The sequence below is a fragment of the Schistocerca americana genome, chromosome 1 (genome assembly GCF_021461395.2).
Source record: "Schistocerca americana isolate TAMUIC-IGC-003095 chromosome 1, iqSchAmer2.1, whole genome shotgun sequence".
Classification (NCBI taxonomy): domain Eukaryota; kingdom Metazoa; phylum Arthropoda; class Insecta; order Orthoptera; family Acrididae; genus Schistocerca; species Schistocerca americana.
The window spans coordinates 549,232,025-549,244,932 of record NC_060119.1 but is presented as its reverse complement, the minus strand read 5'-3'; the positions used below and the strand labels follow the sequence as shown (position 1 = coordinate 549,244,932).

The following is a 12,908-nucleotide window of genomic DNA, read 5'->3' as shown; positions in this document are numbered from 1 at the left end:
AAGTTTTGAATTGATGCTCGAGTTGTAAGCTTGTTTGGATTTTGTGATGACACCTCACTTCCTGGTTGTTTTTGGCAGTAGAACATCAATGAGGTAGACAAACAAATACTAACAAATGCATTCATCAAACCATTTTGTGTTTTTTTGTTACTAATCCTAATAATGTGACACACACATTTGTGCAGTGTTAATGAAAAGTGGAAGTTTCTCAGAGGGAGAGGGGGGGGGGGGGGGGAGAGAGAGAGAGAGAGAGAGAGAGAGAGAGAGAGAGAGAGAGAGAGAGAGAGAGAGAGATGAATTGTTTATTGTTTTTATAGGGCATGCACATTATAACAAATACAAAAATGGTTTCAGTTTTAAAGAAAAGAAGATTGTCTAAATGTTACATTTTTTAAAAAAATGCATGGCTATATTTTTGACTGTTCATTTTGTTTTTCTGTGATGAAAGATACTAACCTACATACAATTTATCAAAGTTATTTTATAGGCACAAGACAGAATCTGTGATCTTGCTCTAATTTTTGCCATCATACCAAGCTTATTGAGTCCTATTCCAAGAGTAATACTGAAACTTCCTGGCAGATTAAAACTGTGTGCCCGACCGAGACTCGAACTCGGGACCTTTGCCTTTCGCGGGCAAGTGCTCTACCAACTGAGCTACCGAAGCACGACTCACGCCCGGTACTCACAGCTTACTTCTGCCAGTACCTCGTCTCCTACCTTCCAAACTTTACAGAAGCTCTCCTGCGGACCTTGCAGAACTAGCACTCCTGAAAGAAAGGATATCCTTTCTTTCAGGAGTGCTAGTTCTGCAAGGTTCGCAGGAGAGCTTCTGTAAAGTTTGGAAGGTAGGAGACGAGGTACTGGCAGAAGTAAGCTGTGAGTACCGGGCGTGAGTCGTGCTTCGGTAGCTCAGTTGGTAGAGCACTTGCCCGCGAAAGGCAAAGGTCCCGAGTTCGAGTCTCGGTCGGGCACACAGTTTTAATCTGCCAGGAAGTTTCATATCAGCGCACACTCCGCTGCAGAGTGAAAATCTCATTCAGTAATACTGAAGTCGTTGTATATTAGGATTTCTTAATATTTTTTCTCACTAGCATTAAGATACAACATTTACAATTTTGTGGTACAGAAAAGAACATTCAAAAATGGAACTACTATCACATTGATAAAGTTACACTATTTGATCAAAAGTATCCAGCCACCTGGGTGAAAATGACTTAAGTTCGTGGTGCCGTCCATCGGTAATGCTGGAATTCAGTATGGTGTTGGCCCACCATTAGCCTTGATGATAGCTTCCGCTCTCGCAGGCATACGTTCGATCAAGTGCTGGAAGGTTTCTTGGGAAATGGCAGCCCATTTTGTATGGAGTGCTGCACTGAGGAGAGGTGAGGCCTGGCACGAAGTCAGTGTTCCAAAATGTTCCAAAGGTGTTCTATAGGATTCAGGTCAGGACTTCGTGCAGGCCATTCCATTACAGGGATGTTACTGTTGTGTAAGCACTCTGCCACAGGCCGTGCATTATGAACAGGTGCTCGATCATGTTGAAAAATACAATCGCCATTCCCGAATTGCTCTTCAACAGTGGGAAGCAAGAAGGTACTTAAAACATCAATGTAGGCCTGTGCTGTGATAGTGCCATGCAAAACAACAAGGGGGTGCAAGCTGTCTCCATGAAAGATGTGACCACACCATAAACCCTGCCGCCTCCAAATTTTACTGTTGATACTACACACGCTAGCAGATGACGTTCACCAGGCGTCCGCCATACCCACACCCTGCCATCGGATCGCCACATTGTGTACTGTGATTCGTCACTCCACGCAATGTTTTGCCACTGTTCAATTGTCCATTGTTTGTGCTCCTTACACCAAGCGAGGTATCGTTTGGCATTTACCGGCTTGATGTGTGGCTTATGAGCAGCTGCTTGACCATAAAATCAAAGTTTTCTCACCTTCCGCCTAACTGTTGTAGTACTTCCTGTGTATACTGATGCAGTTTGGAATTCCTGTGTGCTGGTCTGGATAGATGTGATGTCTGCCTATTACAAATTGCGGCCCTCTTCTACTGTTGACAGTCTGTCACTCAACAGACGAGATAGGCCTGCACACTTTTGTGCTGTACGTGTCCCTTCACATTTCCGCTTCACTATCACATCGGAAAGAGTGGACCTAGGGATGTTTAGGAATGTGGAAATCTTGTGTACAGACATGACACAAGTGACACCCAATTACCTGACCACATTCGAAGTCCGTGAGTTCCGTGGAGTGTCCTATTCTGCTCTCTCATAATGTCTAATGACTACTGAGGTCACTGATATGGAGTACCTGCCAGTAGGTGGCAACACAGCCCACCTAATATGAAAAACATATTTTTTTCTGGGTGTCTGGAGACTTTTGATCACATGATCTTGAAGATACAAAATAAGGAATTGTTGTTATTAGTCCTTGTTTATCTTAAAGAGCGAATGTATATCTCTTTTACGTGTACCGTAGACGGAAATTTTCATTGTTATTGTTAGATGATATTAAGTATCAATACCTTTTGTTGACTTAAGTATAGAGCTTTGCTTATGAATTTCCTTTATTTACTTGTTTTTAATATAGAATTCAGAAATAAAGAGTCTTTCAGTGATCGGATTCATACCAAGTTATACCTGTACAGTGATAATTCTTATTCTTCCACTTCACTGATTACCCACATATAACTTGGATTCCCTGAAGGAGATGCATGTATGTACCTAGAGTTGCTGTTCACAATCATTGCCTGTGAGAACTGGGAAGAAGCAAGATAATAGTTACAGTATGATTTTTTAAAAATTATGTCATGCAAGTTACATACGTATTTTATTGCAGATAATAGAGGAAGAAGAGATGAGATAATAGATAAACAACAGAAAGTCACTGGTGTTCATGAAAAGAAGATCAAAGCAGTCAGTGAAGAAGAGGCTGATGTGCGAAGACGGAAACAGGAGGAGGAGGTTTGTTAACTTAACCTTGAAGTGGTATAATATGATAAAGCTTATTTCTTAAAAACTGATTTGATGCTGATCTTAGACATACGCATTACTTTTTAGTGTTTTATCTAGTTTGTACATGGAAACAAGAGGCACACTGTTTTCAAAACATTTTACATGATGAGATGCTTCATACGTGCTCTGTTTCAACAGATCTTTCTTGATAAACTGAAAAATAATGTCCCTGTCATTGCTTCCACAAACTCTGTCAGTTTGAGCTCTAAACATTGAAATATTTTGATAGAAAATCAGTTAATTTTTCCAGTAGCTTCTCGGGACAATAATTGAAGTGCCAATAATAGTAATGAGATTGTCTGAACCTGTCAGCTGAGCTTTTCACACCTTGGATACTAAAATTGGGTGTAAGTTTTATTTATTTTTGCACCCCTTTTGTTATTTCGACTTGTTATAATGAGAAACTTTCCTTCATATTGACCACTTACATCATCTGGGAGTGAAACACTGTATTGTTAACATTGTCATCTGCAGCAATATGTGCTATCAGTTTCAAATACCGTCAGAATTGTTCTTGTGATGTAGGATTCTGTGTTCCTGGTAGCTTACAGGTCCCAAATACAAATCTTCTCCTTTTATAATGTTTGTGGATGATGATGACGATGATGACGACGACGACGATTGTGCATAATGTAATGAAAGTAAAATATGCTGAAAAGTGTTTAACATGATACTGAATGGATTGAAATATTTTTAGTGTTAAAAGAATTTAATGTTGGATGATGTGTTGATGGAGAAGATAACTGTTTTTTTTTAGAGCAAGCAAAGTTTTATTACAGTATGGTAATTAAATTTCCTGCTAAAGTTTAGACTTGTGAGTATGTACATATTGCATAGAGAATGCTCCACTTAACAGTTTGAGGTAGGGAACCAGGGGTCAGAGAAGCCAGCTTAAGGAAATATGGAAGTAAACTTGTCTGCTGCTTTGTCTAGCATTTCTATTTTCCAGCTTATTTACAACTAACATGTATACAAGTTTACACATATGTGTACATTATTTATTTCCTGCAAGTTAACAAGAAAAAGTCATGATGCAGGTTTTGTTTGCTTTACTTTTCTGTAAGGTGTCTGTTGTATTCATTGTCCCATGACAGAATTTGCTGTGAATCAATAACAGACCCATTCATTACTCAGTGCTATCAAAGAACTACAGTATAATGTGATGGAGCAGTACTGGTGCAGTTTTGCAGAATTTGCTGACATGCACCTTGCGTATGGGGAAGTATGTTGCAGTGCTCTTGCTGCTGATAGTCTGTACAGGGAATGATTTCGTAACAGGCATCATCTGTCATGATGAGTGTTTATTTCTTTTGATTGATGAATGCAGGAAACTGGTTCATTGGAAAGAATAACTGAGGGACCTGGCTGCATGAGGACCACTCACACACCAGATTTTAAAGAGGTGGTGCTGGAACATGTTGCACTGGACCCCACTACAAGTACCTGTTGTATTGCACATGAAATACACACTGCACATGCCAGTGTGTGGTGACCCCACAAACAACAATTATACCCATACCACCCACAATGAGTCCATGCAATGCTTGTGACTGACTTTGTACCAAGGGTCTCATTGTGTCGTTGGTTGCTCCAGCTATGGATTGATTGACCAGATTTCTTCCAAATCGTGCTTTTCACTGGTGGGACCTCATTTGATCGTGATGGTATTTCGAACAGTAGGAATAGTCATATATTCTACCTGGACGCCTGAAATGCCACTGGTACTTAATGTTCGTGGAAAGAGTTCTACCTGAGTTTTTGGAGGACGTACCCATTGCTGTTCATGAAAGGATGTGGATATAACATGACGGGGCACCGCCTCACTTCAGTGTGAATGTCCTCAACCGTCTCAATGCTGTATTTTCTGATCACTGGATTGGAAGGGGCAGTCCTATTCCATGGCCTGTGAGGTCACCTGACCTGAATCACTTTTTTTGCTATGGGGATATCTAAAGCCACTTGTGTAAGAGACCACAGTGGATATGGAGATGGAATTAGTTGCCAGAATTGAAGCTGCCTGTGATGTGATTCAAAACACACTGGGGATATTTGTGGGGGAGTGTCAGAATCTTGTTCACCAATGTCATCCTTGCATTGAGATTGATAGCCATCAGTTTCAGCATATTTGGTAAGATATAGTATAAATGGTAAGTTCATTGTGTTGATGATATTTGCAGTTAGCTAATGTAAATAAAAAAGTGCACAGTAATGAGATTTTATTCCTATTTCGTCCTGAAAGCTGGTTTCTCTGACCCCCCCCCCCCCAGGTTCCCTACCACAAATGGTTCAGGGGAGCATCCTCTATGTCCTGTTAAATTTTTGCGCACACATATGGAAACACCCTGTTTTATTATTATTATTATTGTTGTTGTTGTTTTTTAAACTCTCTAATTTGGTTTTACAGTGTTTTCAGCTACAAATTTTCAATAAGTTGTTCAGTATCGTTTATTGTTTTATTTATTGTGTCATTTAAAAGCTTATCTAAATACCAGGGCTATTTGGAAAGAAAGGTCCAATCGGTTGTGAAATGGAAACTACAGTAAAAATCCTATGAAGCTTTGCATAGGTATGTTGGACAGTGTCTCTAGTATGCTTCTCGGTCATTTTGCTTTGCTTAATTCAGTTCTGAGGACATAAAGATGCCTACAAAAAAATCGCTCCCGCCAAGTATGAGTGCTCCTGATTTCATTCAGCCCACGTAACGTAACTGCACTTGTTCATGATTATTTTTGACTGCAATACTGCAGAGGCAATGAGGACACTCCTGCAACGTTTTCGATGGGAAGTGTTTGATCAACCACAGTACAGCCTGTAATTGGCTCCCCTCCTGTCCCCTCCAAGTGTCAACTCTACTCACATGAACTGCTGGCTATGGAGACAAAATTTTGCTACGGACAACAAAATGCAGATCAGTGGAGAGAATCGGCAGAAAGCACAGGTGGCTGCCATCTATGACAGGGGTATTGGAAAGATGGTACAGTGCTATGACAAATATCTCAGTTGCAGTGGCATATATGTAGAGAAGTAGCTCGAAGATGTGGCTAACTCTTGCAAATAAAACATTTTTGATTTTCACTGTGCTTTCCGTTTTGTGACCGATCAGATGATACTTTCTGAAGAGTCCTTGAAGTTGTGCATACTTTTCATGATGTCCCACTTTTTTTAATGTAATTCGTACAAGAATTGCCAAATTTATCTCTGTGTCAAATTCATCATGCTATGTTTTGAGTTACAGACAGTAGCCAAAAGTCATTGTCATAGTTGGTACTGTGTACATGTCATCATCGTCGTCATTATTATTATGACAGCAACAAATTCACCCGGTGATGCTGTAGGCCAAGCCTTCTATTACTGAAACATTCCCAGAGCTTTCATTATATGTTGGCATCTTTTCAGTGTCAGTCTGTTCTTGAGGCACCAAATAATCTGGTTATAGGAGAAGTCACGCATGGCAAAAACATTTTTTTTTTACCTTTGATATCACCAAATTCCTTTCAGAGTGCCAAGATACATAGTGCATCTAAGAGATTGAAACACAAATCTTGTTTCTCTTCAATTGCAAGTGAATATTTTCAGAGTAATTTCTTTAGATAAAGAAATTCCAAGCTTTTTATAATGGCTTGCTCGTATGATTGTGAAACACTTAAGGTGTTCAAAGGCAATAGTATAACATTTATATCTTCAACTTACTGTTGGAGACAGTATTTGGAGTTTAAGATTTTATCAAGAAATTTACTTGTCCATGTTATGAATTCAGTTGGAAACACAGTGGCCACAATCCACAATTTTGTGTTTACCTTGTTTCTGCTAGTCTTTATCAGTATAATGAAAGGGGTAGTTGCTACTCACCAAACAGCAGAGATGCTGAGTCACAGAAAGTCACAACAAAAACGACTGTTGGAAAATTTGCTGCTTTCGACCAATTAGCTCCACCCCAAGTGAGTCTGACTCCACTCCCTGTCTGACTCCAGCTGCCAGAGACTCTTTTGTGTGTGTGTGTGTGTGTGTGTGTGTGTGTGTGTGTTTCCGACAGTCTTTCTGTTGTGCTTTTCTGCATCTCCTCTCTGCCATATGGTGAGTAGCAACCATCCTTTCCATTGTGTTGTTACAGTCCATCCTGGATTTTCCATTGTTTGATTTTTCCTGACAGCTAGTATTTATAATTTATTTCCCCAAGACAAATAATGGTATTTTCTCAGATGTATGCCGACAGCATTCTGAAAATTCCGTAGTACTTTCCTTAGAGATTTTTCTTCCATTAACACAGCTGTTCTTTAAACAGTAAAGATTTATTGGGTAAGCAGCAGCAAAATGAACCAGTTTTGGTGTTGAATACATCTCGTACATCATATTCCTAGTGCTGAAGGCTTCATAGACTGCAACCAATCTATGGTCATGATTGTTAAAACTTGATTAGCTTCAGAGCTGTAATTTTTTAACACTGTGCCACTCTTACTCTTGAAATGTTTGAGCCAGTCTGGATTCGCAGAAAATTCAGTAGTCACATTCCAGCAATAAAGGTCATAATATGGGAGCATTCTGAAACATAGTTTTAGTAAAACAAGCGTTGCAGTCTCAACATCTCCCAGCATTGTAGAGTTAGCAGTGCTAAAATTTGGCTGCAGAAAGTGGGTATATTTGTTTGACTGAAAAATGAATCTTTTGTATCGTGTTAAAAGAAGATTAGTGTACATTAAAAGAAGAGAGTGTACAAATTAACTAATACTTTGTTTGGATGGCAGTTAACATTAAGGTGATGCTAAAAGCTTTAAGCTGCTTAGTCTATTTTTCTTTTTTAAAAAAATTGTGAACAGTTTATATTTTCCAACACTTTGTTCTTTAGTCAGTCTGTCTGTTTTAAGATTCAGTTGCATGATGTATTTGAATACAGGCATGATGCATCATCTGTTGGCATTTGAGGGCATATTCTACAGTGGCAGTGTGGCTCAGTGAATTGTGACTTAGCACTTTTATTTGAGGCGTATCAATGTGGTTCTAGCTCCGCTGTGGACATCCTGATCAAAGTTTTCAGTGACTTGTCCAAACAATTTCGAGTTATTGCTAGGATGGTTGATGTTTTTGTAAATGATAAAAACAATGCACTTATTGGAAACAACACAAAGAAGACTGCTTCCATTAACTGGAGAATTACGTGTAGTTATGTATTACTAGACAACTGCCATTAGTTGAACCATGTTCTTACATGTGACGGTGTGCATCAAAATTGATAAAGTCTGTTTAAATGAGCAGTGTGCTCAGACTTGCTCTTGTGCTCACTGAAAAATGTTTCACACAAAAGAAACAAGACTGGAGCAGTGAATTTATGTTCTTACCATATGTGTTGAATTAGTTATGTTTACTTCAAACATTTTGAATACAAGCACATTATTCTTTCTACATTGCTCTAAAAACTTCTGCATGTTGTTTCAAGGGGCTGTACTGTTAGAGCGTGGTAACCCTTGTTTAATGGTGGTTGTCAGGAAAGTAGGAGTCATGCCGTGACACTTCATTAGGGATACCATGGGGAGAGGAGCAGTGAGTGGAAGGCAGCATCAACTGGTTCTTGCTGTGCTGTGTGAGAGCCAGAAAGTGTGATAATTATTACACAATTTGCTTAATAGCTCATGACTCAAAGCTGCTGACAAGAATAATATGCATTAATATATAAAGTATGATGGAAAATTGGTTCGGGAAGACTGAAAGGTTGAGAAAGCTGGAGTAAGGACTATAAGCACGCAGTCATAGATCATAGATTGACTTATAGCTGGAACAGTGTGGAAGAGTCTCATGGACATAATTAGGATACTCCACTTAATAGAGAATTGCCTATAAATGGCAGAGGTCTAAACTCAAATGTGAGACCTGTATGTAGGTAAATGTGTATAAGTTGTCTTTTGTTTCAATGGAGTGATGGTGGGGAGATCCTCCAGGATGTGGAACATGCTGGAAGAACAAGAATACAAAATAAATACTTACAAACAAAAAGAAATATGCTAATGTACCTTCCACAGATCCCACGTGAAATGGTCGTCATGAATATGGAACAAATACTCACAGTATTTGATATTATTAGTAACTTATGCACATCAGTTGGTTGTACTAAGAAAGTCATCGATGGAGTATGTATCACTTAATACATCGTAGCTTTATGCATTGTGTTTAATCTGTCATTGATGGTTAATTTTTTGTTGTTTTAAGCTAAGGGTGTATATGTGAATGGTCATTAGTAGCCTCAAATCAGTATTTAATTCTTCATATCAAACATATTTCATACCTGGCTTCTGTGACCGAGCAGCTCTAGGCGCTTCAGTCCGGAACCACGCGGCTGCTACGGTCACAGGTTCGAATCCTGCCTCGGGCATGGATGTGTGTGATGTCTTTAGGTTAGTTAGGTTTACGTAGTTGTAAGTCTAGGGGACTGGTGACCACAGCTGTTGAGTCCCATAGTGCTTAGAGCCATTTGAACCATATTACACAGTCCAATAACAAACTTCACAATAACAGTAAGATACAGAAATGCTAAAAAAAGTTAAGTACACAAAGACGTTAAGGAGGAAATAGAGCTACAAAATTGAGTAATTATAAAATCTGTATGTTAAAACCATTTTTGAGAAATGTAATAATAGTTTCTTCCCAATATGTTTAGTTTTATATGAGAAGAAAGATGGAAAAAAGCTAGGTATTTGACACTTTGTGTGTCACCACCTGAAGAATGTGCCACATGTTCACTCAAATTCAGCTGTGTTTCACTGCAAATAATGTAAATTCTTACAAAATGTTGCATGCTAATACCTATACATCCCCTAAGCACTGCACATTAGTGGGTTCTTCTTCTGAGAAGGAATCTACATTTCAGTTGAAAACAAATCTATGTATCAGAGGAAGTGGGTCAAAACACTAAACCTTGCCTTATATAATGGAAATCACAGAAGGAGCTCATTGTGTTTATTGACTGTAAGTTATTGTCCCTCACTTCGAGGCACTCTCGTTCCCACAGATCATCACACCATGAGGAGTAGCAGTGTTCATGCTGGTGCCAATTGCAGATGTGTTTTGTGATGCCTACAATGTGGTGGTTGAGAGACATTAAGTGAACACTATAGGCAAGCATTAAGAGACTTCACTATCTAATTCATAATCTGACTTAGCACTATGCAGGGTACTGCCACTGAACCAGAAATTTTGCTGTAGCTTTGAAACAAATTACACCAACAAATTTTAACAAAACCTTTAGTGAAAAATTATTTTAATACCACAGTCAGTGTACATATGATGTCTCAGTTGAAGAAGTACATAATTTTTGTTGGTGTGCTTAACACTTTGTTTGCCTTCAACTGTGGTTAAGATTGGATTAATTCTTCACACTGCCACCAGTTAATTACAGTTGTGTAAGTGATTAGATGTAGAATTTTTATCTGCTATGTTTATGTGGAAAATTAGGGAATGAAAATATAGGTGTAAAAATTGAGGAGTGTTTTTTCAAAGCTCGATATATGGTAACGGCATAATGTTGTCCTTTTACATCAAACCCTGAACAAAGTTTTAGAAAAAGTAGACTACTGCCGTGCATACGAACACTCCAAATCATAAGGTTTTAGCAAAACATGATATATGTGTTCTTACAGTTATAGCAAAAGTTGCCAAATGCAATATAATTACCCTCTTGTGTCTCGGCTCTCTCTCTGCAGCAACCAGTTAACAATAATGGAGTACACTGGTTGCCTTAAGCGATGTTACTCATTTTAGTAACAGTATTTACTGGTGGGAATAGTGTTGCAGCCAGATTTCATTGTCATTGGAACACCTGCAGCTTACTTTTAGACAAGTATTCACTTGACACTCAAGTGTACGTCTATTGAAAAGTAGTATTGAAAGAAGTATTGCAAGCGGAAGCAGAATTGATCATGATTCTTGTTTCAGAAAATGGCATGCAGGTCAAAGAATGTTCCAATGGGAAAGAATCCCAATTCAAGAACAGCTTACATCGGCCTGAAATGCAAAGCAAAAAGTGTAAAAAGGAAGCTATCATTAAATACAAACATGGACTTGAGGTTTCGCCTTAAAAAGCTACGGGAATGAAAGAATGCAAAGCTGCTGATCTCTGCTAAGAAGAGATTTCCCACTTTCTTCATCTCGTGACATTAAATAAAATATATCAACATAAGTTTCTTTTAAAATTTCTTCACCTCAGTGCAGAGTAGTTGACGCCCAGAATGCAAAAAGGAAGAATAAAGTAACACTGAAGTATACCATTAGAAAAAGGAATAGTGGAGCATTGCCTGTTCGTGCTGCCACTTTCCTAGGAGTACCTGGCATGACAAAGGACAGGTTATCCTACCTAGCAAGCAGGTTCCATGAAGGAGTAAGGTTGCCAAAGGAAAGGAGAGGCAGTGACAGACCAGGACGAGGTCAAAAGGAGGCAACTATTGACATTAAGAATGATATAAACAACTGTAAATGCAGAGCGAGCCACCATGGAAGGGGGATGTCTTAAGAGAGGTTATTTGCCTTCAGATCTCACAGTGAATAAAATGTTCAAGAGATTCTGTGAAGAAAGACAACATTTTGAAGTGAAACAATGCTCCTTATCAAAATACCATTGTATATTTTACAAAGATCACAGTCTATCATTCAGGACACTTCATACCGATACCTGATACACACAAACTAGACACATTACATAAAATTTGTGCAAAGTTGTTTTATGACATAATGAAGGAAGATAATCCTACTGTCATTAAGATTTGCTTTGACATGCAACAAAACCATCCTATTCCAAAACTTTCAGTCAGTGAGGTTTTCTGTGCTAGACAAGTATGATTATCCTGGTTGGAGACAGAATCGTCAAGAGGATGCCTTCAAATTGCTTCGGTTTTGCTGCCTAATCTGATAGCGATGCTTACAGCATTCTTGGAAAAGAGCACAAAATTCAATAATATTTTTCACTACATCCTTATTTGTGGCCATAGCTTCATGCCTCCTGACCGAGTGTTGGTAGAATTGAGAAGTCTTACAGAAAGAAAAAGGATCTTGTCTCCTAAAGATCATTACAATATTTTAGAAGAGCATGGTACTCAGAAAGCTCTAAACATAGATTGGACTGTATTCCAATCCAAGCTATTATGCAAAATGAACAACCAGTGTGTCATCTAATACAAGAAAGCAAAGAAAATTGTTAATGTGTCAGTAAGTGATATGCACTCTTGCAATCGAGTGCAAATTGACATCCTGAGATGGAGGAAACCATGCCATCCAACCCTTTTGCCAAAACAAAATATGGTAAACAAAAGAAAAAAGAAAGATGTTTCTGCCTTGCTAAAGTATTTTGAAATTCCAGAGGATGCAAAGGAGTTTCACAAAGATGTTTTAGGTGAATAATGTATAGATGTAAGGGGGTAAACTTCACAATGACAATGTGATTGCAACATGCAATACTTCTTGTATTATTCATAATGTACTTTGTGTAGTACTGACAATAATGATATAAGCTAAACAATTGTGTTAAAATAGTTATTACTGATATTATTGTATTATGCCTCTGTATTTCTATTTTTATTGATTTTGTTCTCAATAACATCAGAAACTATATACTAAAATTGCTATATATAATAATATATGCAACATTATGCACATTACAACAATGCAGGGATATAAAGCACATAAAAATATTTGTTGTGGAAAAAAATACATGAAATTAAAGGAGGCAACATAACTGATACCAGCAGTAATTACAAGGATTTATCGTCTTTTGAAAAAACGGAAAAATCGCACGTTAATATATTGTTACAAAAATTAAATTTTAATATATTTCATTAAAACTGTTTGTTAAAGTCAGTGAGATCTAGTACTCATGCAAAATTCAAGTGCTCAGACGTATCTA

General features: G+C 38.2%; 1 protein-coding gene across 9 annotated transcripts in view; it reads left to right on the top strand.

Moving 5' to 3' along the window:
• Positions 1-12,908, top strand: part of LOC124605898 (uncharacterized protein DDB_G0283697-like) — a 222,010-nt gene that overhangs the window by 62,298 nt on the left and 146,804 nt on the right. For all 9 annotated transcript variants that reach the window (XM_047137856.1, XM_047137895.1, XM_047137881.1 and 6 more), the window contains one exon: positions 2,853-2,977. In XM_047137856.1, the coding sequence (XP_046993812.1) occupies positions 2,853-2,977 (125 nt within the window). The remainder of the gene's footprint in view (positions 1-2,852; positions 2,978-12,908) is intronic.